The following is a 25,531-nucleotide window of genomic DNA, read 5'->3' on the forward strand; positions in this document are numbered from 1 at the left end:
GTTGCAACACCGACCTCAAGAAATTTAAAAAGAACATTTAAAACATGTCATATCATGGTTTCATTTATTTCAGTCTTATGGAACGAGGACTGATTCCAACCCCTTTCAGTGTCATCCCATTACCGTAGCCGATCAGTGGACATAACTGTGTGGAAGGGTGGACCTGAGGGCCGTCAGTCACAGTAGACCGCTCTCTGGCTGTTTAGGGTCTACGTCGCCCCAGTAAGGCAGGATGAAGGGCAACTCCTCCACCCTGCTCTTCAACAGCATCCACAGATGCTGTGACACAAACTGGTTCCCCTTCTCAGAGAGATGGAGCCCGTCTGAGAGGTAGCTTGTGAAGTCCTGCGGGAAAGAGAAAATTGTTTTCAATTACTGACATATTGATACTGCACTATTTGTTTGCTGATAAAGTTACATAGCTACTACCAAAAATCACTATATTAGTGTTACATGACTAGAGTTAAGGCTGGGGTTTAATCCGATAGTGCCTTGTCAGCAATGTACTTTTCAAAGGCAATGTTCCCGCCGAGGTTCATCATATACGCTTGCTTATGTTGGGCTCGATCGAAAATTACCTTGAAATGGTGCATTGTCCAAAAAGCTGAGCAACATCAAAATGACAAGTATTCCATTGGTTGTCTCACCTGTCCATCTTTCTGCATGAGAGTCCAGAGGTCCAGCACGTCTGCCCCACACTGACCTGCAGCCTGCACACAGGCCTGGGCATACTGGCCAGCCACAGAGTTGAGACGGTTCAGAGCACTACCTGAAAACGGGAGAGAACAGACATATAGAAGCCAAATAGAACTACAGCACCACAAACACTACAGCATTCAAGTCCTCAAAATGAAATAATCTGTTTGAGGCCATCAGGCCAATGTTATGTGATTGCTCAGGAGCAAGAATTAGGACTTGTCTTCAGTGTATCTGGTGGGTGTGTGTTCTTTAACCTTTCAGGACACACTCCTTCTCCCAGGCTGGCTCATGCAGAGGTGGAGGAGTGATGAAGATGACCTTGTCTGCAGACACACCCACAGACACTATGTGTTTGACAATGTCCTTCAGGTTCTCGGAGTACTCCTGCAATGGGATGTGCTGCTGTGGGTTCTTATCTAAAGAAAGAATGAGACAATATCATATCTCCTAATGTTGGCAACAGCAGTGTTCGTCAATCATGGTTCTAAGGAACACAAAGGGTGTGCAGGATTTTGTGCCCGCCCAGCACTTGGCTAGAGAGTAACAGGTTGCACTTTCCCTACCTTCTAGAGCACAGTCGTTGGCACCAAAGAAGACCGTGACAGCAGCTATGTGGTTGCTTGAAGCACTTTCCTTGGAGATGAGGCAAGGCAAGACAATCTTTGCCCACCTGGAGTTGTAGCCTGACAACCCTCTGTTCACAACGTCACATTTTCTAGTGGAAAAAAGTGACATTGTTTGATCAATTTGGCCCAATTTAGCACACATCAAAAGGCATTACTACAGTATATCCTACCCTATTCTCAGAGCAGGAAGTTGCCCCTAACCACTGATACAGGGTTTATATCAGTGGTGGTTGGTGCCGTTTAAAGATGAGGGAGGATGATTATTTGTTTTATGAGCACGGCCTTATTTCTATTACAGCATATTGGATGACTCATTCATATTCCATTCACCCAGTTCAATGTAACATCAATAGGTTAAGGCCACTACATGATACTAACATTTTCCCTATACCCATCATGAGGTTGGGGTCGAGAGAATCGAGAGATTCTTCTCTTCAGGTCGAGAGAATTTTGAGTAATCAAGGTGACAGACAGTGACACGTTCAATACAGCCCCACTCTTGCCTGCATCTAGCTGATCTCGGGTGTAATTATTATTCCAACAATTGTAAATGAGAGTTTCTATAAGACAAATGTGGGTATGGTTATCCCTGTTTAGTGCAACAGAATCGGCGCAATGAATACACCCCTGATCACACGCAAACACAGTTCACTTTCATAGCAGCCACATACAAACAGCTCGTTGTATATATATATATATATATATAATTCCTTCTTGCATCTATCTACATGCTCTCCTCCTCTCACCTTTCCCATTCACTTGTGGACTTCAGTGCACAACACATCAGCAGTCTGTGACCATTATTAAAATACATCAATGCTTTGCTCCATGAAGTAATCCATCTCGATCAACGAAAGAACATTTGAAATAGACAAGATGGCAGTGTACACAATTTAGGATTACTTCATGGAGCAAAACATTTATTTAAGTAACTGAGCATTTTACAAATTCAAACGAACCACCTGCCACGAACCACATTTTAGAAGATACATGTTTGGCGGAATCGAGATCGATGATAACATTGCCAAGTTAAGGTTAGTGGTAAATTATCTGTGCTTCACCAAACAGTACCTATCCTGTAACGGTTAATGGAGAATCACATTTCCCCGTTATAAATCTGTAGGTAGTTCAGACATAGAGAACTGATACTGTATACTGGTTGTTGGGGTGTGATTGATGTGGGGGGGGTCCGTGAGTAGCTTTTTACAATTTGAATGGTTCCTTGTGTTCTCAACGGGAGGAAGAAGTTTGGTACACATGTTATGTACCACAGTAATTGAATATCATGTGAATCCTGTCAATTAAAAGGGAACATTTGGGTGCAATCAATTAGCTTAATTTCTCATAGATCAAATTAAATGTCAACAAAATAGTGTTGCAGGAATGCTAATCTTATGTTTCTAACTACAGAAACAATTTCTGAACAATCTGTGATGTGCCATCCCTATGAAAAGCATGTAGGAATGGTGCGTGCAACTATTTAAAAGTATTCCATGTGAGCAAACGTAAAATGACTCACCTGGCTAGTTGATTTGCAATTTCGGAACCCCATCCATTAGGTTGGAATGAAAACTGAAACAAATCAACAAAAAGTGAGTAGTAAACTGTCAAGTTGCTAGCTAGCAAGCTAACCCAATTTGTAAATGGACGAAACCCTGCAAACAAATCGTTTCTGAATGAGAACATTTACCTGTGTGATTGAGTCGCCAAATAAAATGACTTTAGGCCAAATTATGCTCTTGATTTCGGACATTGCTAGCTAGTACAAATGTTGAGCCGAGAGCTAACTTTATACTTTCAGATTTAGAAATGAAAGCAGTGCTGACTGAATGATAGAAGTTCGCATGATAAATTGCGCCATCTACCGTGTGGAGGTGGAAGGTGAAAATAATAATGGCAGAGTGCAATAATTTGACAAGTTGTCGCCTTTTTGTTGTTTATTTCACTATTTTGATGAATGACATACATTTCTTTACTGTAAAAATAAATAAATAACCTTTCATAATGACATAAAACAAGTTCACAACAAGTTTTCAAACAACATTCCAAACATAGATACAGAACCATGATATACAGGAAACACCAACCTAAAGCGTCTTAGTAGCGCGTTGGGTCACCACGAGCCAGGCCAACTTCAATGCACCTTGGCATAGATTCTACAAGTGTCTCGAACTCTATTGGAGGGATGTAACACCGTTATTCCACAGGAAATTCCTTCATTTGTTGTTTTGTTTATGGCGGTGGAAAACACTGTCTCAGGCACCACTCCAGAATCTCCCATAAGTGGTCAATTGGGTTGAGATCAGATGACCGAGACAGCCATGGCATATGGTTTGTATAGTTTTCATGCTCATCAAACCACTCGTGCCTTGTGGATGGGGGCCTTGTCATCCTATGGGGGCATAGCCATGGTAGCCAAAATAATGGCCTGCCCCGCATTTTTATACATGACCCTAAGCACGATGGGGTGTTAATTGATTAATTAACTCAGCAACCACACCTGCTTGCTTTCAGTTCACTATCACTGATAATACTGGTGATCAAACACTATTTGGCTGTTTCTATACCCAATATATATCAACAGATTTTTTTTCTACAAATTGTCCAAACAGATCAGTGCATTTGAGCCATGCATCTCAGTGCTTAGTTACAGAATGCAGTGAACTTTACAGTGGTCACACATCTTTAATAGTGTAACCAGATCCAGACAGCCACTGCTGTCCCTCAAGTAGTCTATCCATTCTAGAAGTATCAGTGAGAGTATGGGGGGAGTAGGATGACGTTTCCCCTGGACTTCCGTTCTTCATTTCCCCCCTAATGATTAATGTAGATTTCGGGCGGTAAGATTAAACAACTATCAGGCACGGGGGGGTTGGAGGTCTGGGGAGGAACAGACAACTGCTTCAGGGAGCTGCAGGATGACCCCTGACCTTTCAGGGGTTGTTTGACCCAATTATGTATGTCTCTGGTTGTACCGCTCATATGACAGGGTTGAGGGCGTCGTAGAGACGCTGCACTGCCAGGTCCATCATCTCCTTCAGAGAGTCGTCCTCTGTACTTTTGTCTTCATACGACACTGTCCTGTGGAAGGCAGTCTTACCTTCCACTGTCACCGTTAGGTTTTTACCATCTTTGAAATCCACATAGTCCTCCCCAAACATGTCTTGTAGCATGACCTTCAGTCTGTTCTGGTAAAACTCCATGTCCACCATTGTATATTTTTGAGTCTCCGTGACTCTTAAAAATAATTTTTAGTCACGTAACAATACATTACAAGGCCTTTCAATGAAAAGAAGACACGAAGCATGGCAGAGACCTTCTTTAAAATAGCTGTGCGTACATGTTTGTGTGATAGTTTCAATACAATAAAACTGTATTTAATTCCCCTCAGGGACAATTAAGAAAGGCAAGTGAATACTGGTAAAGGTCAAAGTCAATGGCCATACCTTTAGGGTCGGACTGGACTTCCAACACAACAGTAGTGACTGCATCAGTGTGCATGTCATTCAACGGGTTGGCAATAAACTAGTGGACTACAGAGAAACATGGATGCAAACATTCCAGTTTCTCAACAATCTCAGACACCTTGAAGCATTGCCTGATGTGAACATCATTGTGTCATGTTCATTAGGGCACATGACAGGAAACGTCAGTCAAGACTAGGTAGCCCCTCCCTGTTTCAGTCCATTCTCTTCCGTTTGGTGCTGAAGGAACAAGACCCAGACCCATGCTCGCCTCCAGCGTCACCCATGCCTGCCTCATGCACCAGTGTGATGTTCTTGAAGGTCTTTTCTGTAGCTTCCAAATCCTCAACATCCCCAATGAGGTTTCTCAGCTGACCCACTAGCACAGAGTAGGGTCTAGTGAATGGGATGACCTGGGTCTGTTTCACTGTGCTCATGGCCAGATCTGTGTAGTCTAGGGAATATTTTATTTTACCTTTATTTAAATAGGCAAGTCAGTTAAGAACAAATTCTTATTTTCAATGACGGCCTAGGAACAGTGGGTTAACTGCCTTGTTCACCGGCAGAACGACAGATTTGTACCTTGTCAGCCCGGGGATTCGATCTTGCAACCTTTCGGTTACAAGTCCAATGCTCTAACCACTAGGCTACCTATGGATACAGTCAGAAGAACCAGGCTCCATTGCGGGAACAACGTGAGAACAATAGCCTGTTAACGACGCTACAGTGCATTATTACCTTGTTCGGCTAGACAATGCCAGCTAGGCTAAAGCAGAAACATGCTGGCACCCAGGCGAAAAGACTGTATGACTTAGCCATTCATGCTAAGTCATGGCCAAGGTCCCCTCCACACGGTAGCCTGCGATGAGGACTCTGTTCCTCTTGCCGGTGCACCACCTCTCAAAACAGCTCCCTGGACAGGCCGCTCTGCATCATACCTGGAGACACCATCACCACACCGGGGCCTATGTTGTCAAGGTGGTTCATACTCCGGAGAGACCGAGTGGGGACGAAAAGTCAGACAGGGAATGCTCGAGTCTGGGACCTAGCTTCATCATTGAGAGCGATTTTAATTGGTGTCTCCCAAGCTAATCTCCCAGACATATTGATCCATATATGGAATATGGACATAACGACCATATGAGACAGCGGGCTTCCCTGCTCACTATGTCATGGACCGTGTTACAGAAGCGAGCCTCACACACCTCCATTTTTTTCTTGGACGTGAGTGCCGTATGTGGACGAGAGAGAGATAAATGTTTGAACCCATCTGCCAATGTGTAAAGGACATAATATCACGTGCTTACTGACTATTGGTTACATAATATGATGAGGACGTCAGGTTTGACACTGGGGACTTCGGAAGCCATTAGATGTCTGTCCTCCTGGCGAGAGAATACAGCTAGGGAGAGAGAGAGTTGTAGTTGAATAATTCATCCCCAACACAGAGGACTGTCATTATGATTACCAGAGACAGGCATTAGAATAGAATATCTGTAACACAATAACAATATCACATCATACAGTATATTGTGTACAGTTGTTCACTTCAGAGGAAACCTAAACACAAATGAAGAAGTTCAATCATCACAATACTTCAATCCACTCCCTACCTTAGCTCCAGCAATCTCGATCATGACTGCACCAGGGACGTGTCCGGCGTGGTAGCTGGGCGAACCCCCCATTCAGCGCCCGCCCGCACCCGGGGCGGATAGTTCCGACTCCAGCAAGATGTCGCCCGTACCTAAATCGGCTACTGATTTGTATTAGTCTATAAATAAATCTCTTTGCCAAAATTTGTAATCTCTCCCATGTCTTATTCGACTACGATTTTTAAAAGTGTAAGGATAATAATTCAGCCATAGTTGTTTGACTCTAGCCACAAAATTAAGGAAATTAGAAGGGGGGGTTCTGGCAGGGGGGTGATTTTCGGCACAACACTGGTAGCTCTTCTCCGTGGGTTTCCGATATATCTGCTTTACGTTTTACAGCCATGCTACATAAGTAACGTATTCTAGTGTTACGTTCATAGCAGTAGTACAGGACTTGAATAATGATGATGTTCTCCATTGAGTTTTCCCTCCAGACGTATGTTTGTATGAACTTCCGTCTGGCGCACACATGTCGTCAAAATAAGACCGAAGAACACTCAAGCCATCTTTTTAGTTCCGACATAATTACATGATTTGCTCATCTTAGAAAACTTTTTCATATTTTGATTGATAGATACTGAATATACATTGGTTTAGAACTTTTAGATTTGGCGCTCAATTCAATCACGGTTTAAAAAGCAACATCACACCGTAGACTCGTGTTTGTGGCAGCTGAAACAAAAGTATCAATTAATGTTCATACTTTGTTACAATGTTGCAACGTAGGTGAGCGGTCGCGTTATTTGTTACAAAGTAACAAAGTTGACAATATTGATACAAATATAACTGAGTTGCGTCCCCTTTAATGTGGTGTTGGGTGGAACTGCAGAGGAAGTGAAGTGTCTATGCGAGTCGCACTCTCGCCTACACAGAAAGAGCCACAGCCCTGCTCCTTTGATGAACAACACCCCAAAACAGCCCTAAACTGGCTTAGAACAAGTTTCAAACTGAGGTATGCCCTGTGTGTTTGTGCGTAGTGCTCCCGTTTGCCATTTTCTGTAAAAATACACGATAATTTCAACCTTTTTGAGCGTGAGCGGATACGTCGATAAGGGTGTGGGTGGGGTAAATTGTTTATCATAGCAACGGGTTTCCGTTACACGGGGCATTCATTGACAAAGTTCGGGACAATGGACTTTCATTGAGTGCCAGCCGACTCCAGACACCATTTGCAGGGACGCGCGTGTGTCAGCCTGTTGATTCTTAATAAGTTGAAGAAAGCTCTTGAATTGTGACGGTGGGAGTGGTAGTATGCATGACTTGAATATTATGCATTCACTGTGTGGCAGCTGTTAGTCTCTTAATGTCACACAATATTTATGTATGGAATTTCATTTCAAAACGATATTTCAAAATGATTTTTGTTTCGGGGGTAAATATTACTTTTCTTTGTAATACATGTCTCACCTTCACAACTGGTGGAAGGGTTCATGTCATTCTCTATTCTCTGTAGACCACAAGCCAATTCACATGGATTGCCCTGTGTAGTGCTGGGACCATCACAACAAAATCTCCTTGTCTTCACCAGATAGTGGTGTCTGCAAGGGAGCTGGGGGCTGGTGGAGTGTTGGCGTCATGGTGAAGAATGTTCCGGAAGGTCAAAAAGCGTCACAGCAGCAGCAGCTCCCAAAGCAGTGAGATCAGTACCAAGAGCAAGGTGGGCCGTTATACATTACATTACAGACTACACTGTCGTGGTCTACATTCCAAACCCAGAAAATGTGGATCTTCCCTTGTCCCTTGATGCCCTCTAGTTGATCTGATGAGGATAGATGTAATCAGTATGGTGGAAGCTCCACATAGTCCTCCAATAGGGAGCTTCCTTTGCGCTTCCCTTGTGTTGCGTACACCTGTCTACATAGTCTCTGGGGGGGGGGGGTTTGGTGCTGGAGATGCTAGTTGTCCTTGGTAAATAATTTACCATGGAGGCAACAGGGTACAGTCTTAGAATACAAAAGCAGCCGCAGTCATAAAATACTGGAGGCAGACAGACAGACAGACGGACATACAGTCAGGCAGACGGACGGACAGGTTAGACCGATTATAACCTCATTAGAAGATCCCTCACATCTGACAGTGGCTTTTATTTATGTTAAAAGAGAGCTCTGTCTGGACAAAGTAATCATGTCTCATACGAGATGCCTTCCCATGTGGTGAATAACAAACAAGTGCTAAGATGGTTGAGCCGAAGGGGCGGAATTGATCGGATGGAGATATGACTCTTTATTACCATCGACTCACTTACTGCGCAGCTGTCCTCTCTGATTACATTGCTGATGGGTACATGACTCAGTTTATTAAGAAGGTCTTGCATGCTGTCAAGGACTCCTGAATTGACGTCTGCTTGAGTTATTTTCCATTTTTTCACTTAAACTCTATTCATTAGTGGTTGGAGTATGTGTTTCTTTCTTTCTCGTACACAAATATTGCAGCAGAAACCATGACCTCTGCGATTTGGTCAACGTTTCAGCCGATCATGTAACATTTCTCAAGACAATATGGTGAGATGGTGTGCTTTTCTCTCTCCTCTCTTTAGTCAGTAGACTCCAGTTTGGGAGGTCTCTCCAGGTCCAGTACTGTAGCTAGCCTCGACACAGACTCGACCAAGAGCTCAGGTAAGAAAACCTACAACCATGGCCACATCTCAATTCTCTGAAATGACCTCGGCTAGTTTCCTCATCTCCTTTCCTTCCTATTCACTAACAGTCAGATGAAGGGGCCGGAAAGGTTCCAACAATATTGCCTGTACATGTCAAGTCCTTTCAGATCTGGCTCTTGTGCATTGTAGGGCATGCAACATAATATTTCAAGATGTTTTGCGATGGATGACTAAAATGTGTGTCTTATTGGTAGTCCCTCCCTGTTTCACTTCATTTTCTTCTGTTTGATGCCTAATGAACACCTTCATGACCCAGTGGTAATGCCGACTGATGATTGAACTGTGAACTTTAGGTAACAGTGCTGCGTCAGAGACGTGTGCTGAGTTCAGGGTGAAGTATGTCGGAGCCATAGAGAAGCTGCCGTTTGAGATGAGTAAGACCCTGCAGGAGCCTCTGGAACTCATCAACTACATAGATGCAGCCCAGGTAAGAAAAACCTGGAAACACCTTCAAATCTGGGATGTAAAGTATGGGCCCATCAGAATTAGAGGTCATCGGAATGGCCGATAAATTAGGGCCGATTTCAAGTTTTCATAACAATCGGTGATCAACATTTTTGGACACCGATTATGGCCAATTACATTGCATTCCACGAGGAGACTGCGTGGCAGGCTGACTACCTGTTATGCGAGTGCAGCAAGGAGCCAAGGTAAGGTGCTAGCTAGCATTAAACGTATCTTATAAAAAAACAATCAATCTTAACATAATCACTAGTTAACTACACATGGTTGATGATATTACTAGTTTATCTAGCTTGTCCTGCGTTGCATATAATCGATGTGGTGCCTGTTCATTTATCATTGAATCACAGCCTACTTTGCCAAACGGGTGTTTTAACAAGCGCATTCGCCAAAAAAGCACTGTCGTTGCACCAATGTACCTAACCATAAACATCAATGCCTTTTCTTAAAATCAATACACAAGTATATATTTTTAAACCTGCATATTTAGTTAATATTGCCTGCTAACATGAACTTCTTTTAATTAACTAGGGAAATTGTGTCACTTCTCTTGCGTTCTGTGCAACAGAGTCAGGGTATATGCAGCAGTTTGGGCCGCCTGGATCGTTGCGAACTGTGTGAAGACCATTTCTTCCTAACAAAGATCGTAATTAATTTGCCAGAATTGTACATAATTATGACATAACATTGAAGGTTGTGGAATGTAACAGCAATATTTAGACTTAGGGATGCCACCCGTTAGATAAAATACGGAACGGTTCCGTATTTCACTGAAAGAATAAACGTTTTGTTTTCGAAATTATAGTTTCCGGATTTGACCATATTAATGACTTAAGGCTCGTATTTCTGTGTCATATTATAATTAAGTATATGATTTGATAGAGCAGTCTGACTGAGCGGTGGTAGGCAGCAGCAGGCTTGTAAGCATTCATTCAAACAGCACTTTCGTGCATTTGCCAGCAGCTCTTCACTGCGCTTCAAGCATTGCGCTGTTTATGACTTCAAGCCTATCAACTTCCGAGATTAGGCTGGCAATACTAAAGTACCTATTAGAACATCCAATAGTCAAAGGTATATGAAATACAAGTGGTATAGACAGAAATAGTCCTATAATAACTACAACCTAAAACTTTTAAAATGGGAATATTGAAGACTTTAAAGGAAAAGGAACCACCATGTTCTGAGCAAGGAACTTAAACATTAGCTTTTTTACACTGCACATATTGCACTTTTACTTTCTTCTCCAACACTTTGTTTTTGCATTATTGAAATGTTTCATTATTTATTTGAGACTACATTGATTTTATTGATGTAATATATTAAGTTAAAATAAGTGTTCATCCAGTATTGTTGTAATTGTCATTATTACAAATATATATATATATATATATATAAATCGTCCGATTAATCGGTATCGGCTTTTTTGGTCCTCCAATAATTGGTATCAGTATCGGCGTTGAAAAATCATAATCGGTCGACCTCTAATCAGAATGCAGTACTATACATACAGGTTCTATGCAGTGCAGTGGAGACCAATTCATTACTGTATAATCACTCAATTTGATGGTGATTGATTATGGTGATGTAGATTCATGTTGGAGTGATGTGAGGCAGAGGCAGCCTCTTTTTCCTCTTTAACAAGTCACTCTATATGTACAAAGAGTATCTGTCGTGTTCCTTCCATAGCAAGATGGAAAGCTGCCGTTTGTGCCTGGAGATGAGGAGATGGTACTGGGAGTGTCCAAGTATGGAGTCAAAGTGGCCTCCATGGATCAATGTGTGAGTGATTCAATTTCCATGTTTATAAATGCTCTCGTGTCACAAAAGTTTCTACTGAACCTTGACCTTTCTAGTTGGAACAAGTTGTTGCACCGTTTCCCGCTCTACATGATTGTCTGTCTCTCTGCTGTTATAATGATGTTTGTAATGTGTATTATTGTTGTGGTTCCTGTATAGGACGTTCTGCACCGCCACCCTCTCTATCTGATAATGAGGATGCTCTGTTATGATGACGGCCTGGGGGCTGGGAAGAACCTGCTGGCTCTCAAGACCACCGATGCCAAGCAGCAGGACTGCAGCATCTGGGTGTACCAGTGCAGCAGCGCGGTGAGTGTGTGTTGAAAGTATAGGGAGCGTTACTTCATTCACCACGAACAGCGATCAGCGTTTACTCACCTATCCCCCCCCCTCCCCACTACACAACTGACTAGCATTGTCTCATATTGATAAATCTCACAGCAATATTCTGGGTTCCACACAAACTGGTGCTCTCTAGCTTGTTATCATACCACAGTTTGTGGCAAACTCAAGGCAATGCAAGATAATTGTTTATCGTGTGTGCGACAGCTTTCCTGTCTTGACCTCTCATCCATTCATAAGAATAGCAGCAGACTGAGGAAGCAGGCCTCAATGGCTCAGACAGACAAGTCTCTTTCACAATGGAATCCAGAAAGAACAAAATCCTGTCCTCAAATATTTACATCAAAAGGTGCAAAGTTATGGGCAGAGACACAAAACATCCACATCAAATTAAATATTTTTCTTGATTAAATAACATGGAAACCAACCACTTTTTATGCAGTATTAATTTACCATCCTTACAAACCACTTAATGTAAATGTATATCACTGTATTGAACATAGGCTGGTCATCTAGGTTTGTACCTGTAGACCTTCCAGCACCATGAATAAAAACAATGTACAATACAGTAATTGAGTACATTGAGACATCAAGTGGTTTGTGATGATGTGGCTCAGTTGGTAGAGCAATGCGCTTGCAACGCTAGGGTTGTGGGTTCGATTCCCATGGGGGACCAGTACGAAAAAGTATGAAAATGTGTGCACTCACTACTGTAAGTTCCTCTGGATAAGAGAATCTACTCAAATGTAAAAAGACCATTTCAGTTTTCACACAGAAATAAGTTGCACTTGCAAAGTATTTCAAGAAAGTGGAAAACATATATCAAGCAAGTATTTTATATTCCACAAGTATTATCAGGTGAACTGTTTTGTACAGATAATTATCCGATTCAAGTTAGAAATGCTGGTAAACCCTCAAATACAAATACATTTAGTAAAAAAAAGCACAAAAGTTCTAGTCCTATATTAGCAGACCATTATAGACGGCTTCAGCCCGGGACCAAAAATTATATTTTGTGGGAAAAAATTGCAGCACCCCCACCCCCCATGCTAATGATTGCACAAGATAGACAGACAGGCAAAGTAGAGAGATCGAATGTGATTTGAAAAAACTTGAACCAACTGTCACTGGTTTAAAACATAGAGGTAGTGGTGTTTATTTAATTTGGAATAAGCTTTTATTTACCAGCCCTCCCCACACTGTGTGTTTCATAACAAGTCGTTTTCCTTTCTTCTCTCCCCATCTCTGTGCAGGAACAAGCCCAGGCCATCTGCAAGGTGCTGTCTGCCTCATTCGACTGTGTGCTGACATCAGAGAAGTCCTGAAAGGTAGTCGCCCTGAGGGACAGGACTATCCTCACGTGGGCGCAGCACCATGACCAATCGGGAGCCTGGAAACCATAGTTTACAGCAGGGTCACAACTTACCCAGCATGCTTTGCAACACCTCTCACACACCACCTACAGACCACACACACCATCCACCTGTCAGGTGACCATCATGAGTACGGCTATTTTTATTGTTTTAAGCTAACTTAATCTTATTTAATGTAAATACATTAGAAAGTACAGGGGCCTCATGTCTGTACATGGGAAGGAAGTGGCTGTTTGCTATCTAGGTTTCAAATAATAATACTGACTTCCTTTATAAAAGGGGGAAAGTGGTAACCGTGGTACGTCGCAGTCAATATTTCCACCATGGATGGAGGAATAGACCTAGACCATTACAAATATGCTGTAGACCCCCCTTCTCCTCTATCCCTCTCTCTTACTCCTTCTCTCCCCTATACAAACCAAAGGGATGGTATCAATACGTGTGTTTGTGCCTCTCCATACCACTCCTCCTATACTCCCCTTGGTCCAGATGGGATTGGATCAGTTAAAATGGTACAATAAAGGAAAGGAATTTGAATGAATCAAGCAGCCTTTTTTTTTCTTTGATCCCCTGCCGTTTTGTCCTTTAAGCAGGTCAGTTCCGGTGGCTAGGCTGTTCAGTATTCCCGTCATTCTCAGAATGACTTATGGGATGCCTGCTTCCTCCCCAACTCTGTGGGATAGGAGTCCTACATCCTCCATGTTGATGAAGCATCCAGCCTGGCTGTGTATCTGTGTCTGAAGAAATTACCTTGAGGGACCAAATGACCCTGTCATTCGGTGTTCTAGTCAGATCAAAGGAGATACTGTATACACATACCGGCACCAACATTACAGAGCTAGTTCACTCTCCCTAGATCACGATTCAATCTGATTGCCGGTTACAGGCGTTGCGTCTTTAAAAGGCAATATGCAGCTTTTACAGTGAATGACGCGAGAACACAGCCTTCGAAAACAGAAATGCCTATAACCGGTGATCGGATTGAATCCCGGCCGTACTCTCTATAGAGTTCAGTGTGGATGTAAACCTTGGTTGTAGTGGTATGGCACCAGAACACAAGTTAGAAACGATGGACATAGCCCATACATAGGATTGGGCTGTAGTGGGTTTGACCATTCTCCACCAGAGGGAGCTCTTGTTGCATTACTATTATATTTAGTGTACTGCCCAGGAAGTTACAAATCTAGTAGTCTAGCACTCTTAAATCACTGTACTACACAGCATTTACACACTGTTAAACCACTTTGAGAAGCAACAATACACTTATGATAAATGCAAGAGAAGAAAACACTGGGAATTATTTAATTTTATTATTCCAGTTTCAATTTCTCAATTTATTTTGCACAATAGGTTAGAGTCAATGCTGTGATCCAGAGTCAATGAGTTTGAATGGAATAGCTTCTCAGCCTTGGGTTTGTGTGTACACTGCTAGACTACACACTGAACACCAGCTAGAAAACAGCACGTCACCGCAGTGCATTCAAAGACAGTTACTGCCAAGGTCGTGAACTCTTATTTCATACATTTAAATATCAACAAACAGAATCTATGTACATTTACAGATGAACCATCCTATTTCCAGTGAGTTAATATGGGGAGGAACAGTGTGATAGATACATTTTTACATGCAACGCCTCTTGTCGTCGTCTATCGTAGTTCATTCACAATTGAGGGTAGTGTATGTCCCATTTAAGATTAAACATCAAACATGTATATAGATAAGAGTTGCTCTGCAACCAAAATCAGACATTACGTCAAATGCTTTGTAAGAATATTAAAGTTTAAAACATACTCTTCAGTATGGGACCTAGGATATATAAAACAAGGGTGGTCTGTAACTAATGCTGGTCCCAGCTAGTAATCAAGTTGTGGACTATGGTAGAATTATAGGCTGAGCACTATGAATCAGATTGAATACTATGGTGTGTGTGTGTGTGTGTGTGTGTGTGTGTGTGTGTGTGTGTGTGTGTGTGTGTGTGTGTGTGTGTGTGTGTGTGTGTGTGTGTGTGTGTGTGTGTGTGTGTGTGTGTGTGTGTGTATAAGTGTAAGAGTGCATAAAAGTAGTTGCATTGTCCTTTCAAGTGTGTCATTTGGTATTGCCATCCCCCTTACAATGTCACCTCAAAGGACAAGTTATTTTTAGTACAATGACAACTATGTGCATGTGTGTCCACATGTACCTCTGTGTGTGTGCCATTTGATAGCCTGCTGTCCACACAGATAAAAGAGCCACAGGACAGGAGCCATCACCCTTGCCCCATGAGGTGCATAAACCCCTCTGCAGATCTCTCTCTCACTGTCTATGTCCCAAATATAGTGCACTACTTTTGACCAGAGCCACAGAAAGATGGTGGTTCACATTTAAAGTGTGATCTATGCAGCTAAGATAGTTCACAACATCCATTTCACTGATGCTATTGATATTATAGCAAAAGGGTAAGAAGTGCAACAATGAGGCATTTTATAAACAGAGTAAAAGTGTCAGATGGGCTAATGCAGTACATCTGGTACCACACTGTAGGCCATCTAAATGGAGATGATGTGCTGTAAGTAACTTCTATTGTTTCAAGCTGATATGCACATGCACGCATGCAGGTCAGCGCACACAGTAGGATAGTGAGCCTGGGTTCTCCCAGTTAAATACAGGCCTAAATATACCCCCGGCAACCCCCTGTTGTTACTAAGGGCTGTCTAGAAATGGGGACAGTGGATCACCCATAGGGGAGGACTCCTAGCATATTACTGGGTCAGCACCATTTTGAATTAAGTTTAACTAGTGGTGTAGTGGAGGGTATACTCAATTTCTTAATCCCACGATGTATATCAAAGTAGGCTAGTGTGGTGGAGGTATACGCCGTATCAATGAATAAGGCTGATGGATCAGATCAATGTTTAGCTTAAAACGTTGAACTATTATTTCTTCACATTTTAAGCGCAGTAATGTGCACATGGCGGTAGGGTCACACGCAAATGTTCCAAAATGCAATTAGCAGGAAAACTCATTCTAAAATGTGCACTGCACATGCGAGCGGTTTCATGGACAGAGACATTTTGAAAGAGGGAAGCTCTAAAGACGCAACAATTATTACGGGTTGCTAATATGACTACGATAATGCCTTTGTGTGATAAACAATGAAAGAAAGCGGATTTAAAAACCAATAGAACAGGAGCGTGAATATGAGGATGTCTTTCTAAAATAATTACCTCCATGTTTATATGGTGGGATTTTAACTATAGGCTACTTTTAAGAATGTAAGACATGCCCCTTAACATGACGTTTGAAACCTGGGCGTTTAATAATTAAGGAACAGGAAAAATATAGCAAAGCTAATCATAGGCCTAATAATCTTCTTGTAGCCTAGATGGAAAGGCTTTCCCAAAAAAAACTCAAAATTAAATGTTAACTAGCTACAAAGGGGCCTACCCTACCTGGCAGCATGATTATTTGCATCAATCCGGTGGCCATTTGTTTTGACAACTCCATCTCATGTGCATTACAGAAACACTGCTACCCAAAGATTGCTGCACAGTTGAATTAAAGGATAATTACTACAGAAAAAAGACATTTGATTTTTAGCACACCTCAAAAGTGGTCTCCTGGTGTGGCATTGTTGTGGACTTAGAAAAACAACTAAATTGGATGTTCTATTAAAAAGTGTGACCTGGAGAGAATTTGTTTGACTGAATTACTATTAGCCCACTTGCACAGTACCGCTTGGGTTGGCCTTACTGTTAAAGACCAACATGTGATTTATCATTTTTTGTCAGAGTTTTTCCACACCTTCACCAGGCAGGCCTTTGGTATTTTATTTTTGCCAAATTATAGTATACACACTTCTCCAGGCACCACTACACCACTGAGTTTGCTTCCCACATTGTGAGTCCTATAAAGTTTACATGTCTTTGCCTGTTAAGCGTTTAAAAAATTTGTTCACCCTTTAACCATGCAAGGAGATGGAATGTAAGCATATCGACTATATTCACATTAACAATAAGTGAAAGAAATCCTAAAGATACACATTACTGCCCCCGTCAGCTGTCCTTGAAGAACTGTCTGTACAATTCACAAAACCGAAGACAACAGAGTGAAATACTTATTAACAGAACCTTCATTTTGTCAATAATCCTCTAAATGTTGCGACCAGGATAAATAAGCAGAAAGTGCATTTTATTGCAAGAGGTTATCTACTACAATCATCGTTTTTTATGTCAGATGGTGTCAGAAGTCTAAACACAGTTTCCCCACGAGCCTTTGCAGGCTTGGCCTAAAAGAGTCACATGACATTCCTGGAGTAAAGGGTGTATCTGTTGTCATGGCAACACAGACTGTATAGCCAAAGCATTGGGCAGCGACACTTCACTCTTCTTTAGTGTCGGTGCAGGCACAAGCTTTGATGATGACAAAGATAATTTCTCCACAAAAATGTGGGGAGGTGGAGGGCATTTCCATGGTTTCCATTCCAGGTCCTGTGTTGACCTCTGGTGACCTTTGACCTTCAGTCCATGATGAAGTGTACGAATGTGACGGGGAAAGCCCCCCTCCTCATAGGTTCTCCTTCGATGTGGCCCAGCTGGGAGAGAACAGAATGATTCAGAATGAGAACAGAATAACACAATGATAATTGGGACAAAACACACACACACTTTTTGCATATAGTGCCTTCGGGAAGTATTCAGAACCCTTGACTTTTTCCACATTTTGTTACATTACAGCCTTATTCTAAAATTGATTAAATAAAAACGAATTAAAGACACACAATACCCTATAATGACAAAGTGAAAACAGTTTTATAGAAATGTTAGCAAATTTATTTAAAAAAATAGTTATTTACATAAGTATTCAGACCCTTTGCTATGAGACTCGAAATTGAGCTCAGGTGCATCCTGTTAACATTGATCATCCTTGAGATGTTTCTAAACTCGTCCCTTTTTCAGGACCTTGTCTTTCAAAGATAATTCGTAAAAATCCAAATAATTTCAGATCTTCATTGTAAAGGGTTTAAACACTCTCCCATGCTTGTTCAATGAACCATAAACAATTAATGAACATGCACCTGTGGAACGGTCGTTAAGACACTAACAGCTTACAGATGGTAGGTAATTAAGGTCACAGTATGAAAACTTAGGACACTAAAGAGGCCGTTCTCCTGACTCTGAAAAACACCAAAAGAAAGATGCCCAGGGTCCCTGCTCATCTGCGTGAATCTGCATTATGCATGCTGCAAGGAGGCATGAGGACTGCAGATGTGGCCAGGGCAATAAATTGCAATGTTCGTACTGTGAGACGCCCAAGACAGGGAGACAGGACAGACAGCTGATCGTCCTCGCAGTAACAACACCTGCACGTCCGAACATCACGCCTCCATCAGTGCTCAGACTGTCTGCAATCGACTGAGAGAGGCTGGACTGAGGGTTTGTAAGCCTGTTGTAAGGCAGGTCCTCACCAGACATCACCGGCAACAACGTCACCTCTGGGCACAAACCCACCGTCGCTAGACCAGACAGGACTGGCAAAAAGTGCTCTTCACTGACGAGTCGCGTGTTTTGTCTCAACAGGGGTGATGGTCAGATTCACGTTTATTGTCAAAGGAATGAGCGTTACACCGAGGCCTGTACTCTGGATCGATTTTGGAGGTGGAGGGTCCGTCATGGTCTGGGGCGGTGTATCACAGCATCATCGGACTGAGCTTGTTGTCATTGCTGTGCGTGTACCCCAGATACTGTGCAAAGGAGCAAAAACAATAAATAACATGGGGATGAGGTAGTTGGGTGGGCTATTTACAGATGGGCTATGTACAGGTGCAATGATCAGTAAGCTGCTCTGACAGCTGATGCTTAAAGTTAGTAAGGGAGATATAAGTTTCCAGCTTCAGTGATTTTTGCAATTCATTCCAGTCATTGGCAGCAGAGAACTGGTCCCGTGTGGCTCAGTTGGTAGAGCATGGCGCTTGCAACGCCAGGGTTGTGGGTTCATTCCCCACGGGGGGACCAGGATGAATATGTATGAACTTTCCAATTTGTAAGTCGCTCTGGATAAGAGCGTCTGCTAAATGACTTAAATGTAAATGTAAATGTAGAACTGGAAGGAGAGGCGGCCAAAGGAGGAGTTGGCTTTGGGGGTGAGCAGTGAAATATACCTGCTGGAGGGCGTGCTACGGGTGGGTGCTGCTATGGTGACCAGTGAGCTGAGATAAGGCGGGGCTTTACCTAGCAGAGACTTGTAGATGACCTGGAGCCAGTGGGTTTGGCGACGAAAATAAAGCGAGGGCCAGCCAACGAGAGCATACAGGTCGCAGTGGTGGGTAGTATATGGGGCTTTGGAGACAAAACGGATGGCACTGTGATAGACTACATCCAATTTACTGAGTAGAGTGTTGGAGGCTATTGTGTAAATTACATCACCGAAGTCAAGGATCGGCAGGATAGACAGTTTTACGAGGGTATGTTTGGCAGCATGAGTGAAGGATGCTTTGTTGCGAAATAGGAAGCCAATTCTAGATTTAATTTTGGATTGGAGATGCTTAATGTGAGTCTGGAAGGAGAGTTTACAGTCTAACCAGACACCTAGGTATTTGTAGTTTTCCACATATTCTAAGTCCGAACCGTTCAGAGTAGTGATGCTAGACGAGCGGGTGCGGGCAGCGATCGGTTGAAGAGCATGCATTTAGTTTAACTTGCATGTAAGAGCAGTTGGAGGCCACAGAAGGAATGTTGTATGGCATTGAAACTTGTATGGAGGTTTGTTAACACAGTGTCCAAAGATGGGCCAGAAGTATACAGAATGGTGTCGTCTGCGTAGAGGTGGATCAGAGAATCACCAGCAGCAAGAGTGACATCATTGATGTATACAGAGAAAAGAGTCGGCCCGAGAATTGAACTCTGTGGCACCCCCATAGAGACCGCCAGAGGTGCGGACAACAGGCCCCCCTTTTACACACTGAACTCAGTCTGAGAAGTAGTTGGTGAACCAGGCGAGGCAATCATTTGAGAAACCAAGGCTGTTGAGTCTGCCGATAAGAATGTGGTGATTGACAGAGTCGAAAGCCTTGGCCAGGTCGATGAAGACGGCTGCACAGTATTGTCTTTTATCAATGGTGGTTATGATATCGTTTAGGACCTTGAGCGTGGCTGACATGCACCCATGACCAGTTCGGAAACCAGATTGCATAGCGGAGAAGGTACGGTGGGATTCGAAATGGTAGGTGATCTGTTTGTTAACTTGGCTTTCGAAGACTTTAGAAAGGCAGGGTAGGATAGATATAGGTCTGTAACAGTTGCCAAGCGTGCCAAGCGTCATGTCTAGAGGAAACCTGGCACCATCCCTATGGTGAAGCATGGTGGTGGCAGCATTATGCTTTGGGGATGATTTTCAGTGGCAGGGACTGGGAGACTAGTCAGAATGGAGCAAAGTACTGGAGAGATCCTTGATGAAAACCTGCTCCAGAGCGCAGACTGGGGGGCGAAGGTTTACCTTCCAACAGGACAACGACCCTAAGCACACAAGATAACGCAGGAGTGGCTTCGGGATAAGTCTCTGAATGTCCTTGAGTGGCCCAGACAGAGCCCAGACTTGAACCCGATCGAAACTCCCCAAATACAGGTGTGCCAAGCTTGTAGCGTCATACCCAAGAAGAATCAAGGCTGTAATCGCTGCCAAAGTTGTTTCAACAAAATACTAAGTAAAGGGTCTGAATACTTATGTAAATGTGATTTTTTTTAAAATTTTAACAAATTAGCAAAAATGTCTAAAAATCTTTTTTTGCTTCGTCATTATGGGGTAATGTGTGTAGATTGATGAGAAAAAAAACAATACATTTTAGAATAAGGCTGTTACCTAACAAAATGTGGAAAAAGTCAAGGGGTCTGAATACTTTCCGAAGGCACTGTAGCTTATGGCAGGGTTGGGTAGGTTACTTTCTCATGTAATCCGTTACAGTTACTAGTAAACTGCCCAAAATTGTAATCAGTAACATAACATTTGGATTACACAAACTCAGTAACGTAATCTGATTATTTGTACAGTTACTTTTGGATTACTTTCCCCTTAAGAGTCATCAGCAGAAGACAAACACATTTGACGTCTAACACCTTTTCAATTCTGCTTCAGTTGTTGTCAACTCAGGCGCGGACATAAACAAAATGCCATTGAAGTCAGAAAAAGAGAGCGGAAGGCATTTGGAAAGGCATCTATAACACAAAGTCCCATGGAGAATAAGTGACTAAATACGGTCATGTTTACAGAGGTGGCTTTTGGAAAAAACAAGTTGCAGCTGGTCTGTATTCAGACAACGGACTCCGCAGAGGAAGGAAGGCAGGCGGGGGCGGGAGAGAGGGAGGGTGGGAGAGGAAGGGAGGGTGGGAGAGAAAGAAGGATGGCTAGAATGAGGTCATTGCTTTGTGCTGCTGGGGCCACCAAGATTTCTGGCACATGCTCAGTGGACTCTCTCTGGAATAGGCCAGATTTGGACTAGAACTGGGCCGGACTGCTCTCACTGCGTGTGAATGAAGACAAACACACACACCCCACTTCTCACACATCCAACACACAAAATAGTAGCCTGATCTAGAGTTGACACTCACCCACCACTCCTGGTCCTCCTCCCCATCCACCACGATCACCTCCCCCTCAGAGAAGGTCAGCTCGTCTGCATTGTCCGCCATACAGTTGTAGATGGCCTTCACCCGCTTGGGCCTCTGCTTCTAAAGAGAGACGGCCAGACGGGCATAGCAATATAATTACTAGAACCAACATTCCCATTCAAGTCAACCTTCCGTAACGGTGGCCATATTGAGGGCACCCATGACAAATGCACTGTCAAATTGCCATGGTCTCAGGGGCTTCCCCCCCCATTCTAGTCATTCTATTTCTATGCAGACAGGCAGGTGTACCATTCTGCAGACAGATGCTGTCGTTTAACTGAAGTATCTAACCGTCACTCCTTTGGAATGCTCGACGCCCACTTCCACATTGACCGCTGGAGGGTTGCACAGCAGACAAATGACACAGGACACAGTAACTGTCAGGCTGGGCGAGTTGTGCATCACATGTTTTCACCACAGGCTATCCCTGATCTGTCAGTGGTTTACATGGTGAACCCGTATGACACAGATTGCTAGCACTGAGCTAGGGACAGAGATATGAGAGGTTTCCCCATCTGTCAAGAACAAGTACACACTTCAAGATGTCCCTCCCACTTAGCATTACATGTTCCAAGGGGTACAGGAAGGATAAAACACTGTTAGAGCCATTGATACTCAGAGTGCAATGGGACAATAAGACCAGCTGAAAAACAATGACGAGATCAGATGGAGAAGTCCAATAAGTGCCTCTGTATTGTCCATGACTGTCCAATCACAATCAACAACAGGGCAAACGATCATATAAGGTCAACGGTAGGTCAGGGGAACTCACCGGATAGGTCTTCCTAGGCATGGGGGCGGGAGGCAGCGATCCCGGCACTTCTTTAGCTGGGGGAGGAAGAGGATGACGTTGTCGTGAAAACACAAACTGTTCCACACAGACAAAAATCACACAACCAGATTGTCTGCAGCCGACCCACAGATAGAAATGTTACGAATAGGCCCGTATGTTATCTGACTATGCTACTTATCATGCTTTTACAGATTATTTACAGACACAGAGTAAATCAAATTATTATTATTATTTTTTAAATTAACACCCACCTGGTCTTTCGATGGACCCAGTTCGAGTCGGTCCTTTGCTGAAGCTTTTGTCGTTGCTAAAAAAAACACACACATTGTAGTCAGCTGCTGTTTAGGATGTGCTTCAAATCAACACGCACACATTTACCCCACGGTGCATTTCCCTGCAACAGTCACACAACTCAGACCTGTGGGAGATTGAGTAGAGACATGTGGATGAATAGTGCTAAGCTGTTTGTCTTTTAGGAGAGCTCAGCTTGGAAGTTAATGAAGTGGTAAACCAGAAACACTACACGCTATTTTCCAAAGGCAAACTTGCTTTGTGTTCATCAAAGTAAAACATGCTGCCTCAGGCAGGGTGTGTCCCCAACATGTTTGTGTGTGTGTGTGTGTGTGTGTGCGCTCACCCAGAAGGAGACTTAGGTGTTGGGGCTCTGTTGTGGCCCTGTCCGGTCCCTGGTTTAGACTGTTGGTTCATCGCCTCTATCATACTCACTGTCTTGGCCACGGGGGGAGGAGCAAGACCTGGGGGGACAGAGAGAGATAAGAGTTTGAAAGAGGGCTCTAGATAGACAAAATGGAGATAGCCTCAATGGCGCTGTCTATGCTGTCACAGACGCCATAATGGCACAGACACAAAGAGGAGTCCTCTTTCGATCTCTATGCAAGTTACCCATCTCTTTCTCTTCTTCATCTAAACTGGGTGTTTTTCTCCTCGGTGTCGTCTTTGTACATCATGTTGTAAACATACTGCATGTGCCTTATATATACTGTAACATGACCTATCGACAATAACGCTATGTACAATCCTTTACCAGGATTATTTTGACTACGATAATGATTGTGGTTATGATTATGATGTGTTCAGACAACAAGGCCTGGAGGTGAGGTGCCTACCAGTGGTTGAGGTGACCCTCATGGGGGGTACGGGGGGGTGGATATTGGGGGGGTCTGAGGAGGACCTCTGTCGGACCCCCAGGTCTATAGAGCCAGGCTTCCAACCAGAGGACCCTGATGACTGGACCATCCCACCCAGACCTGACAACTGGACTGGGGAGGGAGGAGTGGGAGAGAAGATATGCTTTGGCACCTGGAGACATGCAGTGCTTTCTCTTTGGGGTTTTAGGCTGGGTTTCTGCAAAGCACTTTTACATAACTGCTGCTGTTAAAAAGGGCTTTATAAAATACATTTGATTGATTGATTGATGATTGACACCAAAGCAGAACACAGAAAGATTGGGTACTCCTGAAATTAAATAGATAAGACTGCCCAAAGTCTAGTTTGCTGGAGAGGAGCTGCAGATGGCCAATGCTCTTTGTGGGGCAATGGGCCCTAGTAAGTGAAGACAACATGTGCTTCGAAGTGAGTGAGTTGAATTGAATCAAATTGTTCAGCATGGTGGAATGTGAGCAGTCGGACGCAAATTCAATTCAGGAATTGAACGTTTTTGGACCATTTTCAATTGAGTTCAAATTGCTTTCCAGCGATATGTTGGGTTATTTTCAGTCTACCTCTCATCATGGACTATGGAGCACAGACTGAGAACTTTTCGGAAAAGTAACTCACTAGCTCACTCTGCCGCCGCCAATGTAACTGTCCATGCTCCCTACCCAGAGTCCTCTCTGCCCTTCAAATAGGTCAGAGCGCCACACAAGGCACCATGGGGCCATGCACTAATTAGAGAAGGCCATCTACACTCTATGACAGATACGTGGCCAAATTGAGATTTCCCTCTATTTGAACTGAACCCATTGGGCATGTATTATAAATATAATTCTCCAGAAATTACGAGGAGGACGAGAGGTGAATCTGGGTTGAAAAGGGCTTGATGCCGGGGTCATTTGATATGGATCACGATAACTTCAAAAATCAGGAGCATTTTTTGAACATTCTGAAACTAAAAACCAGTGCTCAAATAGCATTCACACTGATTCCCTGAACAAACTAAACTTGTTCATAGAATCTGGAACGTTTCACCAAACGAATGTGGCTCTCTATACACGCAGCGCCCAGCTTGCTATCACATAAAAAAAGAAAGACAAAGCACCTATGTTTCGTGGGGGCAGGGGGGGTGCAGAGGTGGGGGTGGGCCCCCCGGGCGCAGGGGGGCTGGCGTTGAGGATGGTGCCGTAGGTCTCGTTGTTGACCAGGTTGGGCATGTATCCACCACGCTGCTTGTCCTTGGCCAGACTGGAAGCGTCCCGTGCCAGGGAAGCAGGGCTGGGCTGGCGGTGGGAGTTGGAGCCAGGGGTGTAGCAGCTGACCGGGCGTTCCTCTCGCCGGTGGGGGCTGGGCTGAGGGAGGACAGGGTCAAAAGGTTATAGAAAGGTCATCAGGGTGTGTTTGTGTTATGTATGTATGTATGTATGTACTTGTGTGTGTGTGTGTGTGTGTGTGTGTGTGTGTGTGTGTGTGTGTGTGTGTGTGTGTGTGTGTGTGGTGAGTTCATGGTGTGTGTGTGTGTGTGTGTGTGTGTGTGTGTGTGTGTGTGTGTGTGTGTGTGTGTGTGTGTGTGTGTGTGTGTGTGTGTGTGTGTGTATAATCTGAAGTGAGTCCTCACCCTCACCTTCTCATCCAGGTCCTCGTCACTCTCGTCCATGTCTTCATGGTGCAGACGCCACTCGTACTCTACGTGCACGTGGACGTTGAACTTCCCCGCCAACGCCGTGTTCAGCTACACACACACACAACACACACACACACACTGACGGTGATTAATGGCTCAAATAAAGCTTGGAGATGAGGAGTCACTATCTTGCTAAAGATATACACACACACACACACACACACACA

The 25,531-nt window shown here is 43.5% G+C and overlaps 3 protein-coding genes across 6 annotated transcripts in view; 1 reads left to right on the top strand and 2 right to left on the bottom strand.

Moving 5' to 3' along the window:
• Positions 1 to 47: 47 nt before the first annotated feature.
• On the bottom strand, positions 48 to 3,163 carry iah1 (isoamyl acetate hydrolyzing esterase 1 (putative)). Its single transcript, XM_038967054.1, has 6 exons — positions 3,016 to 3,163; positions 2,845 to 2,897; positions 1,263 to 1,414; positions 954 to 1,115; positions 648 to 769; positions 48 to 345 (listed from the first exon to the last, which is right to left on the bottom strand). The coding sequence occupies exons 1-6, from the start codon at positions 3,076 to 3,078 to the stop codon at positions 178 to 180; spliced, it is 720 nt and encodes a 239-aa protein (XP_038822982.1). The 5' UTR covers positions 3,079 to 3,163; the 3' UTR covers positions 48 to 177.
• Positions 3,164 to 7,272: 4,109 nt separating this feature from the next.
• On the top strand, positions 7,273 to 13,607 carry itgb1bp1 (integrin beta 1 binding protein 1). 4 transcript variants are annotated; one of them, XM_038967269.1, is made up of 7 exons: positions 7,273 to 7,393; positions 7,895 to 8,098; positions 8,978 to 9,056; positions 9,394 to 9,527; positions 11,249 to 11,341; positions 11,519 to 11,668; positions 12,955 to 13,607. In XM_038967269.1, exons 2-7 carry the CDS (start codon positions 8,027 to 8,029, stop codon positions 13,024 to 13,026), a joined length of 600 nt encoding a protein of 199 aa, XP_038823197.1. In that variant the 5' UTR covers positions 7,273 to 7,393; positions 7,895 to 8,026; the 3' UTR covers positions 13,027 to 13,607. The 4 variants fall into 4 exon arrangements, with proteins under 4 accessions (XP_038823197.1, XP_038823198.1, XP_038823199.1 ...); XM_038967270.1 differs by having other exon boundaries at positions 7,970 to 8,098; XM_038967271.1 differs by lacking the exon at positions 7,273 to 7,393 and adding an exon at positions 7,547 to 7,678.
• Positions 13,608 to 14,371: 764 nt separating this feature from the next.
• The window catches only part of asap2a (ArfGAP with SH3 domain, ankyrin repeat and PH domain 2a), a 94,490-nt gene continuing 83,330 nt past the window's right edge, over positions 14,372 to 25,531 (bottom strand). The window contains exons 21-28 of the mRNA XM_038967273.1: positions 25,305 to 25,412; positions 24,786 to 25,032; positions 23,635 to 23,787; positions 23,145 to 23,262; positions 22,759 to 22,814; positions 22,487 to 22,542; positions 21,655 to 21,774; positions 14,372 to 17,645 (exon numbers count right to left, since the gene is read on the bottom strand). Of these exons, the coding sequence (XP_038823201.1) occupies positions 17,571 to 17,645; positions 21,655 to 21,774; positions 22,487 to 22,542; positions 22,759 to 22,814; positions 23,145 to 23,262; positions 23,635 to 23,787; positions 24,786 to 25,032; positions 25,305 to 25,412 (933 nt within the window). The 3' untranslated portion in view covers positions 14,372 to 17,570. The remainder of the gene's footprint in view (positions 17,646 to 21,654; positions 21,775 to 22,486; positions 22,543 to 22,758; positions 22,815 to 23,144; positions 23,263 to 23,634; positions 23,788 to 24,785; positions 25,033 to 25,304; positions 25,413 to 25,531) is intronic.

This window comes from Salvelinus namaycush, chromosome 28, assembly GCF_016432855.1.
Source record: "Salvelinus namaycush isolate Seneca chromosome 28, SaNama_1.0, whole genome shotgun sequence".
NCBI classification, from domain to species: domain Eukaryota; kingdom Metazoa; phylum Chordata; class Actinopteri; order Salmoniformes; family Salmonidae; genus Salvelinus; species Salvelinus namaycush.

Coding starts and splice junctions, on each gene's coding strand:
- iah1 (XM_038967054.1), bottom strand. CDS start 3,078: ATGTCCGAAATCAAGAGCATAATTTGGCCTAAAGTCATTTTATTTGGC. Junction 770..953: donor GAAGGAGTGTGTCCTGAAAG/GTTAAAGAACAC, acceptor TCCCGTTTTCAG/GTAGTGCTCTGAACCGTCTC. Junction 346..647: donor TCATGCAGAAAGATGGACAG/GTGAGACAACCA, acceptor TCTTTCCCGCAG/GACTTCACAAGCTACCTCTC.
- itgb1bp1 (XM_038967269.1), top strand. CDS start 8,027: ATGTTCCGGAAGGTCAAAAAGCGTCACAGCAGCAGCAGCTCCCAAAGC. Junction 8,099..8,977: donor AGATCAGTACCAAGAGCAAG/GTGGGCCGTTAT, acceptor TCCTCTCTTTAG/TCAGTAGACTCCAGTTTGGG. Junction 9,057..9,393: donor AGACTCGACCAAGAGCTCAG/GTAAGAAAACCT, acceptor TGTGAACTTTAG/GTAACAGTGCTGCGTCAGAG.